The sequence below is a fragment of the Saccopteryx bilineata genome, chromosome 5, assembly GCF_036850765.1.
Source record: "Saccopteryx bilineata isolate mSacBil1 chromosome 5, mSacBil1_pri_phased_curated, whole genome shotgun sequence".
NCBI lineage: Eukaryota > Metazoa > Chordata > Mammalia > Chiroptera > Emballonuridae > Saccopteryx > Saccopteryx bilineata.
The window spans coordinates 203,155,724-203,178,261 of record NC_089494.1 but is presented as its reverse complement, the minus strand read 5'-3'; the positions used below and the strand labels follow the sequence as shown (position 1 = coordinate 203,178,261).

The 22,538-nt window shown below is 35.0% G+C and overlaps 1 protein-coding gene across 2 annotated transcripts in view; it reads left to right on the top strand.

Moving 5' to 3' along the window:
• The window catches only part of CFAP299 (cilia and flagella associated protein 299), a 725,440-nt gene that overhangs the window by 268,530 nt on the left and 434,372 nt on the right, over positions 1-22,538 (top strand). For both annotated transcript variants that reach the window (XM_066280903.1, XM_066280904.1), the window contains exon 3: positions 20,372-20,462. In XM_066280903.1, the coding sequence (XP_066137000.1) occupies positions 20,372-20,462 (91 nt within the window). The remainder of the gene's footprint in view (positions 1-20,371; positions 20,463-22,538) is intronic.

Below are 22,538 nucleotides of genomic sequence, written 5' to 3'. Positions count from 1 at the left end.
TAAAATAAAGAACAAGTAAATTTAAATCAACAAACTGACCAGTATTTCAATGGGAACTATGGGCTTGCTTTTGGCTAATGAGATGGTCAATGTCCGGTTCCATATTTGTCACTGCTAGCCATAACAAGTGATATGACATGGTTCCGTAGCCATGAAGCATGCGTCCCGCGTCACCGGAAGTAGTACTGTATGTGAGCGACACTGCGCTTTGTGGTGCTGCCACGTATAGTATTCCAGTACAATCTGCATCCTGTGCTCCTCTCACTGACCACCAATGAAAGAGGTGCCCCTTCTGGAAGTGTGGCGGGGGCCGGATAAATGGCCTCAGGGGGCCGCATGCGGCCCATGGGCCATAGTTTGAGGACCCCTGCCTTAAACTTTACCATTTTATTAAATAACATCTTTATTTTTATGTTATGCAGAATTTAACTATATACAAAATGCCATTATAATTTTATTGTATGATCATAGGAGTAAAAAAATGCAACTACTTAAAGTTTCACACAATATTGCCTTAATCTGCCCATCACAATAGATTCTATTTAACTATTCAACAATCATATATTGAGCTCAAAACTATGTGAGGTATATGTGGAATATAAAATTATGGATAAGACATGACAATTATGTTGTACCCAATAAACATTTAGCCAGTATAAATATTTATTGATTGATATTAAGTGCAGGTTATTCCTTTGTATTTTAGTTGAATCAGTCATATCCAATTATTTCTTTCCTATATTTAAATACATATTATCTGTTGGCCTGATCTAATACAGATAAATTCTACTTTTTTATAGCCATTCTAATGCTTAAAAGTCTTTATATCCTTGGTTGGGTAATAAAATATTCTAGTTTAAGTGGCTTAAAAATATATTCCATTTCGTTATTTACTATTATTAATTAGTCATGTCAAAAATGATGTCAGAATTTGATCCTGATTCCTCTTCTTTGAATCTCTACCATTTTTATCCTAATATTAACATTGTCTGTAACTTAACGCCTCATATGACTCAGGGTGTAGTGATGTATATAACTTATAATATTTTCTAAATATTTAAAAGTATCACTCAACACAAACAACACACACAGATACACATACTTTTAAAACATGAAATATGAAGGATAAAAATTACCTCTTCATATATACTGAACTATGCTATAATTATGTAAGGAGAACTTCTCAGTTACATTTTCTTTTCTTTCTGGAAGCACTGGGTTTTACAAACTTAGCAGAAAGCTGATAAAGTAACTTTAAAATATATATATTGTGAATGCTGGAGAAGTGACATGAGCCATGCTGCTGGTAGCTCCGTTAACTGTTTGAAGCATTCGTGCCAATATTTGGTCAGGTGTGGGCTTCTAGTGTAAGCCAAAACTCTGATAACCATGGAAACTGTTCAACTGAAGTATGTGAGCAATAATAATATTTTTAAAAAATAATTTACTCTGTGGAGTCTCAAATATCATATAGTAAGTGTAGTTTTTACAATTACTTGTTCATTTTATTAAACAATAAAATATGTGGTATTAAGGTCGTTACAAAGGCATTTCCTGTACATTAGATTATGTAAGTAGCAATCAAAGTTTTATAGATTTTCAGCTGACAACATGCCAACAATGTCAAAATGAGAAACTAGTTTAAACTTTAAAAAATGATTTCTTAATCCAATTATTTCTTGTAAAGGACAGCACAATTTTAAAGTATCTTTAATTTAGATATAAAATATGTGCTAGAAAGATAAATTATACATAAATAAAATATATTATAACAGATAAATTGTTATCTCTAATTCATATATATTCTAAGTACAGATATCAACTAACTATACTATAAATAATATCTTGTATTATAATCATTTTTTCTTGGAATGGATTTTTATTTTAGTTTTATACATCAAAATTTATGTGTACAATTCCTCCAGTATTAAACCTACTATTTCTTCACATCTCTAACATGAATTTTTGTGTATAAAAGAAAATTTTTAATATAAATAATATATACTAATATTAAAGAAGCTAAAACAATTTACTTAGGATAAAAGCATGACATTCTATGTCTTTCAAGGATGTATTTAGATACAAATAGTCACTCAAATAAAAGAATATAGTTTGTTTTCTTAATTGGAGCAACATAAATAAATGTTGCCTGGGACATCAGTTAATAAGAGGCATTAAAATATTGCTGGTTTAAATGGGAAATATGGTGCTAGTTAATTCAGGTTACCACACTCAATAGCTTTTATAATTGGGAAAATATAAATAGATCCTGCTTTTGCTGAAGTACAGTGCCCTCAAATGGAAATAAAAAGAAAAATATATTTTCCCTGGGCCTGACCTGTTAAATGTTTTTATAGCACATCTATAATTGTGCCACCAACTCTGAGCTGGCTAGGTGAAATTCTCAACCAGAATAGCATGGGCCATAATGCTTTTTATTAGAAATGAGTGGTTTATTTTATTATCTAGACTTTAAAGTCTTCTAATATGTCTTCTAAGTATTTGTATGGTCCAGAATATTACAAAGAAAACTGTAGGGCAAAAAAAATTATAGAAAAAGGGAAATATTTTGCTAACACGAAAGCTGACTATACAAAGATTTAAATATATTTGAACAAGAGCTCATTACTAACTATATCCAGTGGTTTTATTCTTCGAGTATGCGTGAATGAATAGCTAGTTATGAATTGTAAGCAATTTATGAAATAAGAGATAAAATGTGTCTTTTCATTTACTGTATATAAAAATCATTCATTTTGAGTATAAAGATAAAATCATATATGTATGTATGTATGTATATATGTATGTATATTTTCTGCCCACAGGAAATACATTTTATTTCACACTTCTAAATAAATATTTATTCCAATTATCTATTTCTTCAAAACATGCCACAGCTTTAAATATCTATTTTTGTTTTATTTACAGTGCTATGGGTCAAGACTTCTAAAAGGCATGGCTGGGCAGCTGGTCTCTATTTAATGAGTGTCATCTGAGGAGGCTGGAACTGGAGGGTCCACTTCCAAGATGGCTTCCTCACTCCTTTGTTCAGGGCTCTCTCTCCCAGGGTCTCTGTCTTTCTTCTCTCTCCAAGTATCAGCTCATCCTCCAGTGCTTCTCCAGATAGCTTTGGTTTGTCACAGCATGGTGGTCTCAGTATGGCTGTTTTTCTTACATGGTAGGTGGCTCCTAAGACAGTACATTTAAAAAGAGGGGGAAAAAATGCCAGTTTAACTATAAACCTGCTCCAGAACTGGCACTGTCTTATTTTTCCTGTATTCTGTTGTTCAAAGTAATTGGCATGAGCTCAGTTCATAAGAGCAGTTGGATAGTAGACATTACTGCTGTCATTTTAGAAAACACAGTCTAGCACAATGTGCAGTAAACCCTGTGAAGAGCAGTGATCTAGATGTACAGTTTATGATTAGCTTATGGAATGACCATATATCTCCTTGATCTGAGTGTAAGGAGAGACAAGTGAAATAAAAGACTTGGAATTACATGTTGGAAGGACATACTACCTTTCTGGGAAAATATATAGACTAGCCAACAATAAGATATGGTTTATAAAAATGGAATTTAAGGGGAAAAAAAGCCTCTGGGAATGTAGGCAAAAAGGCCAACACTTAGAAGGGAAAAAAACTCAGATTGTCACCAGTTTTTTCAATGTTTTATTCCAGCAAATAATAGAGTAACATTAAAGAGACTTGAAGAAATAATATATGACGAAGGATTTTATATCCAGCCAAACTAAACTTTGTGAACAAAGGCTGCAAACACAACATCATGGGTATGTAAGAACTCAGAGATTATTGTTCCCATGAGCCTTTCTGAGGAATTCACAAGAGAGTATACTTCAGAACACCCCAATGACAGGAAGACATAAACCAAAGCACTCATGGTAAACACCAAATATATATTTATATATAACACTATGACTAAATGGCACATGAGGGAGACAGCATAGTATGATATTGTTATATGCATTGATAATACAAATAAAGTGACTATCAAAAATAAAAAAAAGTATAAGGAAATAGACTTAAGTTTGCCAAGAGTAAAAGGTATATTGTTTCAAGTTAGATTTTTATGGATAGGAAAGAATGGGAAGGAAAAATGCATTAAATATCTATATCAATAAAACTGAAAAATAAAAACAAATAAATTAATCAGCCAGTTTAATGCATAAAAAAAGGACTACAAAGTAGCCTTAAAAAAAGTAAGATATTAATTTAAAAATCTGAAATGAGTAAGAAAAGCGTAGAATAACAAATAAATCCAAATGCTGGTTCTTTGAAGAAAAAAATTAAGAAAAGAGTTCAACCAATAGCTAACAACCCAATTAAGATGAAAGGAAGAAATTACAAATATGCAAAATGAGAAATGACTAGGGTGGAATAACTATTAACAGAAGTTTTAAAAAACACCCAGTAGCGACTACTTTACTGAACACTATGAAAACAAATTTGTAAACAATAAATGAAATAGATAAATTTTCTAGACAAACACAAGTAACCAAAATTGGCTGCAGTAGAGATGATCTATCTAAACAGATAAATTATTACAGATAAAAATATAGTATGTGATGCACACAGTATGACAATTTTTGTGAGTTAAGTTTAGTGATCAGACTCATGAAACTCAAGGTTTTAATCTAATACTGTATTGAGTTAGCTTAGTAGAAAATTTAGGAGTGGAGATAAGACAAGTGAAGCATGTTTCTATCTCTGAAAGACTCAGCCCTAAGTCAAGTACACCACATGCACAGGGGCCGATAGGTGTGCCTCACCGTGATCCAGAGAAGCTGCACCTCTAGCTTTATGCCAGTCTTTACACCATTCTAGCCAAGACCTACATTTAAATTTAAGGCTCCCTCAAACCTGTGCAGTCCCACCCAGCAGAGAGAGCAGATACAAGATTTCATATTTATGTTCATTTTGTAGTTCCAAAGAAAACAGTGCTGTGCAAATGCATTAGTGGTCCTTCTCTTAGGCAGGCCTGGATCAACACCAGCTGAGGTTAACTCTTAATTCAGAGTAGTTAAAAAGCTGCAACAAAAAGATTTACAGGCACAGATGATGTCACAAGAATTCTACCAAACATTTTAAATATATTAGACAGTCCTACATGATGCTTAGACTATTTCAGAACATTGAAAAAGAAGGGAAGCCTCCAAACTCATCTTATGAAGTGTTGAACATTGATTCACATATCTTATAAAGCTTATATCTAAAAAGAGGTATGACAAACTTGCTCATGAATATGATGCAAAAATCTGAAATAAAATCCAACAATGCATTAAAAATAATACATCATGATACATTGTAGTTCATTCTAGGAATACAAGGGTGATTCAATAGAGGGAGGCAAGAAACAATATAATCTGTCATATAAATATCACTAAGGAGAGAACGCTTGATGATTGCCATTTTGGTTATTTTATGTATGCTTACAAATCAAACCACCCTAAAACTAGGTGGTTAAAAACAATAGTAATAATTTGTTTATTTGCTCATCATTTTGCAATGTGAACAAGTCTTGGTGGGGATAAGTTCTGTTTTCTGTGGTGTCTGTTACTACTGGAATATCCAGTATGGCTTCTTCAGTTACATGTCCTTTTAGTTGGGATGGCTTAAACAACTGGGGGCTGGCCAAGCAACCACCTCTCTTTGTGAGAACTTTCCGTGTAGCCAGTATAGGCTTCCATATAACATGACAGATTCAGCATCGTTGCAGCTCCAGCATGGTGGGTGGCTTCCTCAAAGTAGAAAAGTGGAAGCATTCAGGCTTTTTACTTATTTTTTTATTTTTTTTTTGTTGTTGTTTTTTTACAGAGACAGAGAGAGAGAGAGTCAGAGACAGGGAAGGAGAGATGAGAAGCATCAATCATTAGTTTTTCATTGCGCATTGCAACACCTTAATTGTTTATTGATTGCTTTCTCATACGGTTCCACAGGCCTTCAGCAGACCGAGTAACCCCTTGCTCGAGCCAGAGACCTTGGGCTCAAACTGGTGAGCTTTTTGCTCAAACCAGATGAGCCCTTGCTCAAGCTGAGGACCTCGGGGTCTCGAACCTGGATCCTTCCGCATTCCAGTCTGACGCTCTATCCACTGCACCACCGCCCAGTCAGGCGCATTCAGGCTTTTTAAATGTCACCCTTTAATGCCACTTCTGCCGTATTATATAAGTCAAAGAGAGGAGTAGATTCCTCCTTTTAAGAAAGACAGCAAAGCTCACTTTACAAAATAACAGGTGAAATGGGAGATACTGTTGCAATCATCTTTAGACACACAGATCTGACATTTAGAAATTTAAAGCAATCTTGATAAATGAGGATCAGTTTTTGAAACTAGACTATTTAATTATAATAGTTATTTGGTAAAAGCAAACAAGACTCCTCACACACATGAAAAAAATCCTAAGAAAGAATAACAATAAGAAGAGCTAATTTTACCAGATGTTAAAACATGTAACATGTATAATCAAGATAGAGTGGTACTGATGCATGAACAAACAAAGCAGTGACACAAAACAGAGAACAGAAATAGGCTCAAGTGTATATGGAAATCTACTATGAAGAATTACAAAAACAACTCCTCACATCAGTGTAAAAAAACAAAGATGGAGTTTTAAATAATTGCTGTTGGGATAACTGAATAGCCAAATAGAAAAAGTTAAAATTGAATCAATTTAGCCTGACCAGGTGGTGGTGCAGTGGATAGAGCATTGGACTGGGATGCAGAGGATACAGGTTTGAAACCCCAAGATCGCCGGCTTGAATGCAGGCTTATCCTACCAAAGTATGGCTCACTAGCTTGAGTGCAGGGTTGCTGGCTTGAGCCAAAGGTTGCTGGCTTGAGCAAGGAGTCACTCACTCTCCTATAATCTCCTGGTTAAGGCACATATGAGAAAGCAATCAAGTAACAACCAAGGTGTCACACAAAGAATTGATGCTTCTCATCTCTCTCCCTTCCTGTCTGTCTGTCCCTATCTGTCCCTCTCTCTGACTCTCTGTCTCTGTCAAAAAAAATGGATCAATTTATCATATAGTACATTAAGGTAATTCCAAAAAATTAGAGAGATAAATGTTCAAGAAAAAAGAACCATGTTCTAGATTGAATTAGTTTACAATTTGTGATTCAAAATTCATAGTTACTAAGGGAAAAATTGATCATTTTAATAACATAAAAATAAAATATTTTCTTGGTAAAATGCATTATAAGCCCAATATAACGACAAATGAAAATCTGGGAAAAAATATTTGCAACTTGTATCACTTCTCTAGATCAGAGTAAAGCTAAAATTCTTTACATTTAAAGAAGAAAATAGAAAAGAGAGAGGCCAGCAATGCTATTTTAAAATGAGATATCATCACCTTATACCTGTTAGATTAGCTATTATCAACAAGACGGGTAATAAGAGTTGGAGAGGCTATGGAATAAAAGGAACCCTCATTCACTGTTGGTGGGAATGTAAAGTAGTACAACCATTATGGAAGAAAGTATGGTGATTTCTAAAAAAATTAAGAACTACCATATGACCCAGCAATCCCTCTACTGGGTATATACCCCTAAAACTCGAAAACATTGGTATGTAAAGACATATGCACCTCCATGTTCATTGCAGCATTGTTCACAGTGGCCAACATGGAAACAACCAAAGTGCCCTTCAATAGAGGACTGGATAAAGAAGATGTGGTACGTGTATACAATGGAATACTACTCAGCCATAAGAAATGATGACATAGTATCATTTATGACAACATGGATGACCTTGATAACATTATACTGAGTGAAATAAGTAAATCAGAAAAAGCTAAAAACTGTATAATTCCATACATAGGTGGGATACAAAATGAAGACTCATGGACATAGATAAGAGTGCAGTGGTTACCAGGGGAAGGGGTAAAGGGGAAACGGGAGAAGCATAAAGAGGGACAAATATAAGGTGACAGGATGATTAGGCTTTGGGTGATGGGTGTACAACATAATAGATTGTTCAAATGCTGTGGAAATGTTTGCCCATGTCACCCTTTTAATTTAGTCATCAAAATAAAAAATAAAATAAAATAAGGTATCAACATACAGTTCCCAAAAAATGAAAATAGTTTAAACATATGAAAATATGTTCACTTTTGTTTATAAACAATAAATATAAAAGGTATACAAAGATATAGTTTCTCACCTATAAGATCAAAAATATGAAAGTATTGCAACATCACTTTGTTGGTACAGCTGTGCAGACACTGGTACTCTCATAAACTGTACGTAGGATCGCAAAATAACTCAAATCCATCGAAGGGAAGTTTGATAATATTTAACAAATAAAGTATTCCTGCACTCTTTGACCAGGAATTTTGCATTTAAGATTTTATTCCAAAAATATATAAGCAAAAAGTTAAATGACCTGTTCATTTATTAGAACTGAAGCAATATTTGCAATAGCAAATATCAAGCTACAACCCAAATGACCATCAGTAGCTAAGTGACTAAACTATGATAAATACCTACCATATAGTCCTATGCAACACAAAAGTAGTGAAAATGTCTATTTCTACTATGGCATAATTCCCCGAATGTAATGCTAAGTGAAAAGGCAAGGTTGGAATAAATGTCTTTAGGATGCTACTATTTATGCTAGTAAATACATAGTTAGCTAGCTAGATTTAGGATAGGTAGATATGCTTAATAGTTAGAAAAGCAATATAAGGCTAATCCTTTTTTTAAAAATTGTCTTATATAGAAGGGTGGAAATAGAATAGGGTAAAGAGATCTGGGGGAGATGCAATCTAGAATTCTTTAAATTCCTATATTGCAGATTTGATTTCAGAATCCTATGAATATTTTATATAATTATAAAGAAAGATTTTAAATACATTAAAAATTGGAATAAAATTAACAAATGAACCTAATTGTGAGTCTAGCTGGTATCATGTCTATAAAGAACGAAACTTTTCCAAGTGTAGTGATTTTAAAACATGGTAACCTGAATATACACCCTAGTAGGATATACCTTAAGAAAAAAAGATCTGCAAATATCTTAAAGTATTTCCAGTAAACGTATTGTTGGTGATAATATCGAGGATTTTATTTTGAGGCTCTATTTGTGAGAAAGCAAGTAACTTATTTTGTCGGTGTTTTTGAACTTCAGCATTTTTGTTTTGGATGAACTTCAGCATTTTGTTGTTGTTGGGGACCACAAGCCAACAGGGTCTTTGCGGTTTAGATTTTTGGGGGACAGAGTGTGGGGGACTGGCAGTAAGCTGACAGTCTACCCAACCCTCCACCTCACTTGCTTTGAAGTTGCTAAAGGCTGTTTTTCTCTACACCTCCATGTTAGCTGTGATGCTGGATTGTTTGGACTTGTCCTATCCTCCATGTCCCTTGGAAAGACTGGAGGCAGTTCTTTGGTTCGTGAAGTTAAGATGTTCTGTATGGTGGGGGTTTTCAGCACTTGGGAGAATTCTTTGGTTGTCTTGGAAATGTGATCAGAGATATCACTGATTTGCTAATGACTATCTCTGCCTTATAAATAAAGCAGGGTTAGGGGTGGAGAGTGCACTCTGTTTTTGCCATCAGCTTGCAGAGACCTACTGATCCCATCCTATTTCTCTTCATTTTCTTCATTCCTCATCGTTCTCCCTCAGGGCCTGGATTACTAGTTGCACTGGTTCTTGGCCGGTTTTCAGGAGAATGTATCTCTCATAATTAAGTGAGGGCCCCATCAGATCCTCTCTGAAACTTGTTCTGCACTTGTACCCAGGCCACACCTTCCATAGACTTCTTTCCCCTAATGACTGAGTGTGGCAGGAATTTTAAGATGGATCCATTTCTGGGAGGCATATCTCTTTATTGGCTAACTTCGGTTCAAGGGCCATTTAAAACAGACTTCTTCAGTAATCTTTCTTCCCCAGTTCCCATGCTAATAACATTCTTCTTTCTCCCTTCCCTCGTCTGTATACTCTTCTGCTCTAAGCACTCAAGTGCCTATTTTCCCCAATGCATGACAGTCCCCGCTGCCTTGTACAGTTCCTGAGAAATGCGGTGCACTTCTGCTTTGACTGCTTTGTTCTGCTGAGAAGTTGCTCCCTGGAATTTCATTGTATCAAATTATCTTCCTCCTTATCCAGAATTTTTCAAAAATGATTAACTACAGATACACACATAGAGACTAGGTGGATATAGCGCAAAGATGTCGAGCCTTATAATCTCCACCTTCCTAAAGTCTCATCTGCTCAGGGTGCTATGCATGACCAACCTCAGCGTTCCGTGAAGCTGTAAGGCTCATTCCCACAGACAGAGCGTAGTTGAGAGGCGAGCACGTCAAACCAGGGGTTACTTGCCTTGCTTTTTATGTTCTCATTGGCTTGCACTGTGTAAATATAACAAGAATATCAGGAAGTATATTTCAAATCAGATAAAAGATTTAGCTGCATCCCAGAAGAGAGTAAAAATAAAGTTACATTTTAGTGTGTGTTTCAGAATAAAATCAAACACATTTAGGGATTCAGAACATTTATTTTCTCTAAGCAACCTTTCCACCTTCTTCAAAGTGTGAGAACATCTTAACCTACAATATTTAAGAATCAACTAGAGATATATGCCAAATGTACAAAAAATTTAGGTCAGAGACACTTTCTCACACAGAAGCCAACCCATTTTGTCCTCTCAAAGAAAAGCACAAATTTTCATCCAAGGGGAGTAGAATGTGATTGATGTAAGATACCACGGTTTTCAGGACTCCCACTTGGGTTTCTTTCAAAGTTGAAAAAGAAAAGAAACATCTGTCTAGTGTGCATGTTAGCACATCTCAGTTTTCTTCTGTGCGCTTCTGACAGTTCAAGTTTTTTCCCATAGATGCTGATAGCTTTACTGAACATTTGATTATTTAAACATTCTTTCACATAGGAGAGAGTGGGAGAGAGTGGTGCCATTGATCTTCCAATGGAAATTTGATTCTCATTCTTTCCTACCAATTAATGAACCTCATTTCTCATGTAGTCTTTTTTTCTGAAAGTTATTGGAATATAAATTGATGACCTCCTGGAAATTCTGTGGAGATCACAGTATGTAGTGTAAAGTTTTCTGAACCACAAATCTCTCTAAATGTAATCCTGACTGATCCCCAAGGAACATTGTTTCAATCATATCTTTTTTTTTTAAAGAATGGCCACCAAGAATAACTTACAAGAGAAAGTAGACTAAAAAAAACACACACACATTAGATTTACCTCCACTATTTCCCCTCTTAGATCTTTAAAAAATAATCCTTCAGATATTAAAGGTGGATTCTCCTACTGAATTTATGCTCAAAGGAAAGGACTTGAAATTGTTCCCTGGTGACTATTTTCCTTCTATACAATTTCTAGCATTCATGTAGCTTTCAGAGGACATGCAATTCAGATATAAAAAGTGTGTACATAAAAAAAATAATTGGAACTGCAACTTAAAATCATGTTGAGAGATTAGTACAAATATGCTTAGTTTCTAAATATTAAGAAGTTCTAACAATGAAATAGTTAGACATGATGTGGAACAAAAGGAATTTTTATGCTCTGGTAGTGGGGTGTAAAGTGGCTCAACCATTTTGAAAACAAGTTGGCATTATTTTGTAAATTTGAAATTACAAATGTTCTATAACACAGCCATTCTATTCCTAGCTGCATATCTTAGAGAAATCTTTGCTGAGGATACATGTACTGGAAATTCTAGCAGCATGTTTGTAATAGACCCAGATGAGAAACATCTCTGAGGTCTATAATAATATAAAGGATAAACAGTTGTATATTCATATAAATATAAGAGAATATAATGAAAATGAGGTCCAAGCCTAAAGAACATGAAGGTTTCTTCATGTTGTCTGAAGCAAACTCCGCATGGTATCATTTGGGCCTTTAGGTCATCTGGCTTGAAATCATTTGCACCTTGCTAATGTGAGCTGGAGAGAAACAAATAACAGACTTCAATAACTTAATCTAGCAGATCTCAAGAGGTGAAAACTTGCTAACTTACTCCACATAATAAAACAAAACTTGAAATTGTTCCAAGTTGTATAAAAGAGGTAATAAATAAGGCAAGCAAGACAAAATATGGCAAGAAAAATAAAATGTGGGAAATGAGTTCTGAAGGGAGGAACAGATGGAATTGTGGCCCACCCCCTACCAAATTCATATGTTGAAACTCATCACCAAACTCCAGGGTGATGGTACTTAGAGATGGACCTTTGGGATGTGATTTTGTTTAGATGAGATTATGATGATGGAGCTCTCACAACAGACTTTGTGTCTTACAAGAAGAGGCACCAGAGGGTTTGTTCTTGTCCTCTCTCCGCCTTGTGAGGATACAGTGAGAAGGCAACCATCTGCAGATCAGGAAGAGAGCTCTTGCTAGAAAGAGACCATGCTGGTACCCTGACTTCAGACTCCATCTCCAGACTGTGAGAAAAATGTTTGTTGTTTAAAGCCATACAATCTATAGTATTTTTTTTTAATGGCAGCTGGAGCTGACTAATATAGAGAAAATATGTAATAATACATTAAGAAAAGAAATATGAAGATTCTACCAGTGTCAGAGATATTTATAAAAAATTTTACTTTGGAAAAAGTAATATAGTTTTTATTCTAGTTTATGTTATAGGACAAAGCAAAAAGGTATTGTGTTGTCCTGAAAACTATGTACAAGATCATCTCTCTCTGACAATGTCAGGTGTCCTACATCAAAAGTACTGTAAGAACATACCTTCCATATTTACGACTGAAATAAATCATGTAAAAGTCCATACATTGTTTTATATAAAACTATATTGTTTTCAAGTTGGTAATTTCCCAATTTGGCCTCTAAAAAATCAAATTTTTGTTATTTGAGACCAAATAAATACAGATACATATAATTTTTTGTCAGTAAAGTTATTATAAGAAATAAAGCCATTTCTATCTGAAAACTGGTTTTTCATTGATGTGTGCTTGTTTTATAAGAAGATAACATTATAGAGTTTTTATAATAAATTTTATTCACTATTTTTTACTTTACTCTTCACTAAAGTTTTCCAAACTGAGTAAATAAAAAACTTCACTTTAAAGTGACTGAGGTACAGAGAGGTTGAATTTTTATATTCAAACAACTGCTAATAAATAGAATGTAGCATGACCTGTGGTGGCGCAGTGGATAAAGCGTCGACCTGGAAATGCTGAGGTCACCGGTTCGAAACCCTGGGCTTGCCTGGTCAAGCCACATATGGGAGTTGAAGCTTCCATTCCAGCTCCTCCCCTCCTTCTCTCTCTCTGTCTCTCCCTCTCCTCTCTAAAATTAATAAAAAAATAAATAAATAGAATGTAAATTCTAGAAATATAAAATGTAGGTTACATCAGAGTTCACTGGCTTGAAAAGGAATCAACATTAAATCTGAAGAGACCAGTGGGTCAGAATTCTAGTCCACTGGCCTGATGATTATGGCTGGTTAGCCTTCCATGGAGGTCTCAAAACCAGACTTCGGTAACTCCCAGGGGCAATTCTAAGGTGACGGTTGCATACCCCAACCTGCCATCATGTTTCTTTTCTCAGGTGCATTCTTATTGCTTCACAGTATGAAAATATTTATATATTTTCTGATGTTCTGATATATTATGAGGCTTTACGACAGTAGAATAAGGCTTTGGGAATGATGAAATCTAGGTTAAAAACTGAATTCCAGCTGATCATTATAATAACTAAAGTAAAAATAAACATACCTTTAGGGCTTGATTTGAGGATAATTGAAATGAATTCAAAGTGTACTATAGAAACTAGTATGTAGACTTCCAAAGAGATAAAAATAGTATTGCTATTAAAATAGATATAATCTCATATTTGATTTAGTGATTCTTCAGAAATTGCTTATCAGATGACCTATTAGTATACTCCCAATTCTACATTTAAAGTACTAAGGTGATTAATGTCATAAATATTTATTGACTTTATTATCTTTAAAATAAGTGAGCTGTTAAAAACTCTTGATGATTGTTTCTATTTTAACAGTTTTTCAAATTTTTTTCATCTCAGAGTGTGATCATTTTAAATCTTTCTCTTTAAATGTTAGTCTGGTAAGGAAAATATTTATGGAACACAAACAACATCATTAAATCATAAAACCAGTAGCCCAATTATTGAGGCTTAAAAACTATATTTAAAGCCACTCATGTAGGATTATATAAACATGGTTAGCTAATTATTAAACAGGTTGGTAAAAACTAACTCATCCATATAACTTTTACCCCATTTTGAAATTAGTGAAGTGTAAACAACAAAGCTGGAGTATTTGCCTTTATAAAACTTATAACCCTAAGATTTTGTAACAGACCTACTTCATTTCTTGAGGAAGTAACTCTCTTGTAATATTTATTTAGGCAAGGTTTCTCAGGTCACTGTTAAATAAATCTAGTTAAGTAAGAGTACTGCATGTTAAGATTTAAGAATTCCTAACCACACACTCTACATTAACTTTCTTTTCTAATATTTCCCCTTGCTGAGAAGTTACAGGTTCTCAGATGTAGTGTGGTATAATAATTGTTTATATATATAACTTTTTACTCTGCTGCAAATAATTTAGGGGTTGTAAACTATCCTTTTTGTTCCAAATTTCTATAACAAAATACTTTTTATCTTCCTTATAGATGTTATAAGAAATAATGTAAGTCTGTATATGTAAGACTTGAATAGTAATAAGAGAGGAACAGTATGATCTTAATGTATTGTCAGTTTAGTGGTCACATTTCTTAGATTGATTATAAATAAATACATTTGGTAATTAATGATAGAACATCATTATTTCCAATCTCAAAGTTCACAGCTGCTAGGGGCTTAGAGATTATTTTACCCATCATGAGAACAAGGTTTAGAAAAATGTGGTGAGTTGGTAAATAGATAGAATTTAAAGACTGATGTCCCATCTATGATTCAGTTTTAATTTCTATTATTCTATGTTTTCATTTAAAGTGCTTAACTTTATAATTTTTAAAAACAATTTATTTTAATTATATAAGTAATACAGTCTCTTGGGGAATACTTACAATGTTACAGATATGGTTAAAGTTCACTTTAATTACCAAGCCAATTCCACAACATCTTTTTTTCAGAAGGATAAGCAAATTTCAAATGGTGAATGTATTTATTTAGATTAGGTTTACCAAAAAAAAAATAAAAAAGAAACAAAAAAACAAAACAAAACAAAACAAAAAACTCCAAGTGATAGTGGCAGAAACAAAATATAAACTCTTTTCAGTCTTGTATTCCAGAAATGCTTATGGTGTCAATCAAGGCTGGGTTGCTGCTCTAAGGTGTCAGGGACATTGCTCCTTCCTTTTGTTTCTCTATAATAGTGGCCTCTAATTTAAGCCCAGGTGGCAGCTGGAACAAAAGTTCTATATTGCATTCCAACTATAGGAAAAAGGGTACCCTTCTCTCTTTAAGTACACTTCCTAGAAGTTACACATAATTTTTTTTCCAGGATGCCATTGTGGAAAACTTCATTATATAGACATAAATAGCTGCAAGAGAGGCTAGAAAATGTAGTCTTTATTCCAGAAATCTACATACCCAGGTAAACACTGGGACTTCCATTTTCATGGAAGAAAGGAAAACAGTGTCTGCCGTACTAGAGAGGCAGCAGAAATTTTACTGCCATTACTTCCTTTTTCTATTTGGCCAGATATTGCCTAAAAACCTCAGCCTTAGTAAGAGAACCTGGCCTGCCAGAATATTAGGAGTTCCTTCCCTATCAGTGAATGTACCTAGAAATCTAGTCTTTTGGCTTTTCATGTCTGATACCACTGGGGGTAATGATCTTCCTCTCATAAACTATTCCCAGGAACAGTAACAACAATGCAATAAAACAGTAAGCTATAAATTATGTAATAAAATGAAGAACCAAATGATGCTATACATGTGTTTATGGGTACACAAAGATACACAAAAACTATAGAACACTGAAAGATGCATGCAAAGATGGTTACCTTTGGTGTTTTTGGATTGCAGTTGTTGATCAAATGGACTTTAACTTTCTTAATTTTCTAAAGATTTACAATAAACAAGGTATGTTTGGAGAGGTGAGGGAGTGAGGAGTCGACTTACTATATGGAAAACTTTAGGAACTCTGGTGTATCTTAGCTGGATAGCCACTGCATCAATTATATAGGTTTTGTTTGTGAGCAGTAGAGGCCAATTCTAATGAACTGAATCAAAAATGAGAATTTACTGGAGGGGCACTGATTAGCATAGATATGAAGAAAAAGTTGAGTGATGAGGCTCTGTAGTAGGAATTAAGGGCAGTCACTATAACTGCAGCTGCTTTTCATCCTGGGTCTCTCTGTTTGTGCTGTATATTCTCATGAGACGAAGTGACAATGAACAAGTTTGAGGCACATTCATTGGCTGAGGTTTGGGGGCTAGGAGTTGTAAGGAGTTATCTTGAGTGACTGTTCTAAGTTATAGAATATAGGAGGGACCATTGCCCAAATAAAAATGAGTTCTGTTACCAATAAAAGAGGAAACATGTTGAAAGGCAAGAGTAACAGGTGTCTACCACTCTCATAGAAAACCTCACTCCAAAATGTATTTCATCCCCTCAACCATAACTTTAGAAGGTTTTGTGGGTGTGTGGGGGAATTGTTGTGTTTTGGGGGCTAATATTAGTCCTCTTTATTATCACACAGTTGTTTATTTGGTTATATTGTAATAAACCAAATTGTTTAACACATTTTCTAAACTTTTAAGTTTCACTCAAAAAGTGTTTTCTTTATTGCTCTTGTTTGTTTAGCTAACTACTTTTAAGCAAGGGGTACATAGGCTAAAGTGTACAGACATTTGCTACTCTTTTTAAGGGCAAGATCACACTTTCCCTTCCCATTGATTTCAGGCTTGTTCGTGGCACTTGCTTTGGGCAATAAAATTTGATTGGAAGTGACATGTTTCTATTATAAGCAGATGCTCTAAGAGCCAATCTGTGGTCGTGTTCCCTTTTCTCGCTGCACAATAATCAAAGATGTTTCAGTTAAAGTCTTTTTCACCAGCTTCTCTGTTCATTCTTCCAAGGTGAAGAGCCACAGTTAATTTGCTATTGATTCATAGCATTATTAAGAAATATGCCTTTTTAGCCAAAATCCATTGAGATCTGGGCCATTTGTTACTATAGCATAACCTAACCACTCGTAAAACACTGATACACTTGTAAAATGAATTCTCTGTTCAAACTTCACAGAGAATTTCTAACTGATTCTGGTTTTAAATGTAGACCATAAGAGGGGAGGAGGCAAAGGGATTAAGCAAAAACAAAACAAGTCAAAACAAAAACCCTCCTAGAAAAAAATATGGGGATTACCAGAGGGAAAGAGGGGGTGAGTAGAAGAAGGTAACTGGGATAAATGGTGATAGAAGGAGACTTGACTTGGGGTGGTGAGCACACAGTGCAATATACAGATGATATATTATAGATTTCTACAGCTGAAACCTCTATAATTTTAGTAATTAATGTCACCCAATAAATTCAATAAAAATTTACAAAAAACAGAAACTAACCAAGAGATAAAATTATCCTATGAGCAATGAGGAAACAATACATGTTTTGGGGGGGGCAGCAACTGACAAGATAAATTTGATGTTTTAGAGATTTTATATCAGAGCAGTGCATAGATATATTGTAAAATGAAAGACTCACACTTGGACAGAACAGTGAATGGAGAAGCTTCTCAAACATCTGATTCTCTCCATTGGTTCTAACTTTTGGTTATTTTTTATGTGTATTCCAATGTTTGGCTTATTAGTTGGTATTAATACCAAACCAAGGCACAAAGAACTAGGAAAGCAAAACCTGACAAGTCATGATTAATTTAAAGTGTTGCTTTTCTAGATCAATGAAATAATTGATATGTTATATATTGCATATAACTATATTAAATTAATGAAACCTGATAGACATTTCTTTTTATGAATTAAATAGAAATGACCGGGTCCATTTTAGATTTTAAAAATGTTTCATGTCTAATTTCTTCCTATCCTTAGCACCACTGCTTTAAATCAGGACTACATCACCGCTTAGTCAGGCTTGGTAGTAGCCCCTGGTTAATCCCTCCAGTGTGGCTGTCCTCCAGGCTGCGTTTCTCATAGCTACTGATTGTTCTTTCTAAAACACAAACTTGATATTTGTATTTCCTTGCATAAAATTCATGGTTCAGCATCTTCTGGAAGACAAGGCTCCAGCTTCTTAGAGGAACATATAGGCTTTTGTGGAAGGGCAGCATGTCCTAGTGGATATGAGAATGAGTTCTAGGACCAGACAGCCTAGGTTAGAATACAAATTATGCTCCTTTACCAACGGTGTGGCCTTAACTAAATACTTACAACAGTATGTCATTAAAACTGTTAGCTTTTGGCCCTGGCTGGTTGGCTCAGCGGTGGAGCGTCGGCCTGGCGTGCAGGGGACCCGGGTTCGATTCCCGGCCAGGGCACATAGGAGAGGCACCCATTTGCTTTTCCACCCCCACCCCCTCCTTCCTCTCTGTCTCTCTCTTCCCCTCCCGCAGCCAAGGCTCCATTGGAACAAGGATGGCCCGGGCGCTGGGGATGGCTCCTTGGCCTCTGCCCCAGGCGCTAGAGTGGCTCTGGTCGAGGCTGAGTGACGCCCCGGAGGGGCAGAGCATCACCCCCTGGTGGGCAGAGCTTCGCCCCTGGTGGGCGTGCGGGGTGGATCCTGGTCGGGCGCATGCGGGAGTCTGACTGTCTCTCCCCGTTTCCAACTTCAGAAAATAAAAGAAGAAGAAAAAAAAAACTGTTAGCTTTTATTAATATTTTCTGGTCCCCCCCTTCACTTCCTGTGCTTACTTTCTGACTGCTTTGCAATTACTCGAAGTGCTCTGCAGTATGATACCTTTACTCTTTCATTCCTTCACAGTTACTGATACCTCCTTCTCTGTCACCTCCCTCCCCGCCCCAAGCTGCTTATTCCTGTCTCATCTTTTAACATTTAGTTCAATAGTTACTTTAAGGCTGAAGTGACTTTTGCTTGACTAAATAGTATATGTCTCTCAATAGCTCCTCTGATATTCATCTATATTTATTTCTATTACAATTACCACATGCTATGACATTATAATGTTTATGTGTCTCTTCACCTTCATGAGACCAGAGGCAACTGGAGAGCAGGAATTATGAGTTATATTTCATTTGTCTTTGTGCCTGGCATAGTCCCCAGTATATAGTAGGCAATAATAAAAATGTTTGATGAATATATAGGAAATTGCCATATACAGAGTGTTATTTTGCAAATAACTCTTAGACTTCCTCTTTAATATATGGTTCAGTACTGCTTGATTGAGATTTTTGTGATAAATTTCTTTTAAAATTTTCTTCCAGTGAAAGTCTTTTTTTTTTTTTTTTAATTCTTAAGGCTTTCTTTTATATGACAGAGGTAACTCGACCCAGTTTTTTTTTTCTTTTCTTTTTTTATTAAGTGAGAGGCAGGGAGGCAAGGAGGCAAGGAGGCAGAGAGACAGACTCCCACATGCAACCTGACCAGGATCCACCCGGCAAGCCCCCGGTGATGCTCTGCCCATCTGGGGCTGCTGCTCCATTGCTCAGCAACAGAGTTATTTCAGCGCCTGAGGCAAGGCCATGGATTTATTCTCAGTGCCTGGGGCCAACTTGCTCAAACACTTTGAGCCATGGCTGTGGAAAGGGGAGAGGGAGAGAGAAAGAGAAGGAGAAAGGGGAGGGGTGAAGAAGCAGATGGTTGCTTCTCCTGAGTGCCCAGGCCAGGAATTGAAACTAGGACTTCCACATGCTAGGCTGATGCTCTACAGCTGAGCTAACCAGCCAGGGCCAACTCGACCTAGTTTCCTTTTTGCCTTGATTATCTCTAGTTATAGAGCTAAACATAATACTTTGTTCCAGTAACTGAATTGACTTAGGTGTCTGGTATTTTAATTTTCTTATATTAAGAAAATAAACTGTACTTAAAATTGTAGTAAATTTAAAATTATTGTGGGTAGTGAGGAGTATCAATATATTTAATTTTCATGGTGTGATAAGACCATAAAAGGGGCATATAAATGAAATTAACTGTATCTGGCATGAGTACTGATATGAGCATATATATATTATTTGTAGACTCAATTCCAATTATTTGTAAATGAAGACTATAACTTTATGAAAGTGAATTGAGGGATCTAGTAGATTATATTAATTATGAATGATTTATAAAGATTGTGTATAAAGTGTATATATATGATTTTAGTGTTATAGGAAATTTTTCATTTGGAATAAAGAAGCATAATTGTTGGCCCAAGAGTGTTCTAAATATATTTCTTATCCTAATATATTATAGCTGATGATCTACTTTTTATAGGACATTGACAAGTGCCAGTAAAGACCTGCAGGATAATTTTCTGAAGGCTCTGGCAGTGAGAGAAGAAGACAATCGCAATGGAAAAGTGAGCGTGAGTACATTTCAACCAACAACTAAAAATGTGTACTGAAGGCATAATTAGTATATAAATGTAGTTAGTTAATAATATAACTTTTAATATCTACCCTCAAGAGTAATTCATGAGGAATATAATATGGCTTTTATTATTTATATATTATAGAAATATATGTAGAAATGTTATATTCTAATTTATATCCATAGAAGCCACCAAATGGTGAAAAAAGGTAGATTCTATACATCTATTGCAGAGACAGTGCCAAAATTTGGCAGACTGGTTGTCACCCCCAACTCTGTGCTAGTCCTTCATGGAAATGTCCTGCTTCTTTTTGACTCAACCTTTTAATAGTCTTCTCCAAGTTACATCATCCAATCATTCCCATGTTGTGCCCCTACCTACCTGATTTCATGGTACTACTACAAGCTAGCCCTAGAGTCTACCCTGTGGTCATACCTTGCGAGACATGATAGAAACCATCATGAGAGATGTGATTTTGAATCATCCAGGGAGAAGAACATACTCTTAAATTATTAAAATGTGTGCTATAGTTTCAAATATGTCAAGTTGCTAACATTATTTGGAATACATATTTACTTTTACTCTTTGTTAGTATAATATTAGTGATAGAAGTCTTCTGTGAGTCTTAAAATGTTCCAAGACAAAATACAGTTTCATACTGAAACTATAATAGGTGAGTTACAGAAAAGTAATTGTGGTAGTATGATGGAATTTTTGGAGCAACAGAAAAAAAATATGAAAGTATGTCTATTTTTACCAAAATTATTCTCACTAAAATATTGGAATTTTTCTTACTAGCAGAACCCCATGGAAATTTTACATACAGACCAAATTGTCGATGTACTTTACAAATTTTTTTTAAAAATTGTACCTTGACAATATAATTGAATAGAATTAACCTGCATTTGAAATTACAGAAAGTTTCTTGAAGGAAGTGGGCTGAGTGAGATTTAAAGACGTGAAGTTGGAAATATGGCAGAGATGGGACTCTGGAGGGCCTTGTAAATCACAACAGGAAAGTTTAGAATTTATATAACTTTTAAAATAAAGAGCAGTTAGAAAGATGGGAAAAAGGGTAAAAAAATGTGGGGTCATAGGAATCCTTGATAATGATCTTAAAGAGGCAGCAAAAGATTGTTTGTGATCAAGCAGGATAAAGACGGAAAAAAATCTGTGTTTGGCAACGTGTGTATTTTTAAAAATCCTGTCACAGGAATGTGAAGTACAGCATAGGGAATATAGTTAATAATATTATAATAACTATGTATGCTGTCAGGTAGGTACTAGTAATAGCAAGGTAATCACCCCGTGGGTCATATAAATGTCTAATCACTATGTTATTATATACCTGAGACTAATCAACATTGTGTATCAACTGTAATTGAAAATTTTAAATAATTTAAAAAAAGTATTTGACAAGAAAAAATTCCATCCATAATAAAGATAGAAATCAGATTCCACAAGGTTGAAAAAAATAGTTCATGTTATACACTAGTATCAACACACACAAACAGCTTTAGAGAGTGTAAATCTGTGTTTTTCATCATAATGGTATACTTCCTCTAAAGTTCTCCTAAATATAAGTCAAAACACTTCACTTTTCACCATTTCGCCTATCATTTACTTGATTTAAACCCCATTATATCTTAAATAAATTAGTGCAACAGCCTCCTAACTGATACACTTAGGTAGTTTCTATTTAATCACTCACCATATTTCTTGTGCACCTGCTCAAACCTGGAAAACTGTTCTAGTCACTTGAACAATAAGGCACTGAAGATTTTATGATCTTAAAGAGTTTATATTTTAGAAAGGAAGACAGAAAATAAGTTAATAAAATAAAACTGGAACAATTAACTGCAGCTCTGGAAAGATGCTTGGAAGAACACAAAATTAGAAAATAGACTAGAGTGATTGAATGCAGTGCACTTGGTTGCTCTAACTACTGTGTACAGAAAAACCACTCTGAGGAGGTTACATCTGTTGGGACTTGAAATGGAGAAGATAACCATGGAATTTGAAGGGAGAGCACCCAAAACCTATAAATATTTTACAGGGAGATATCCCATG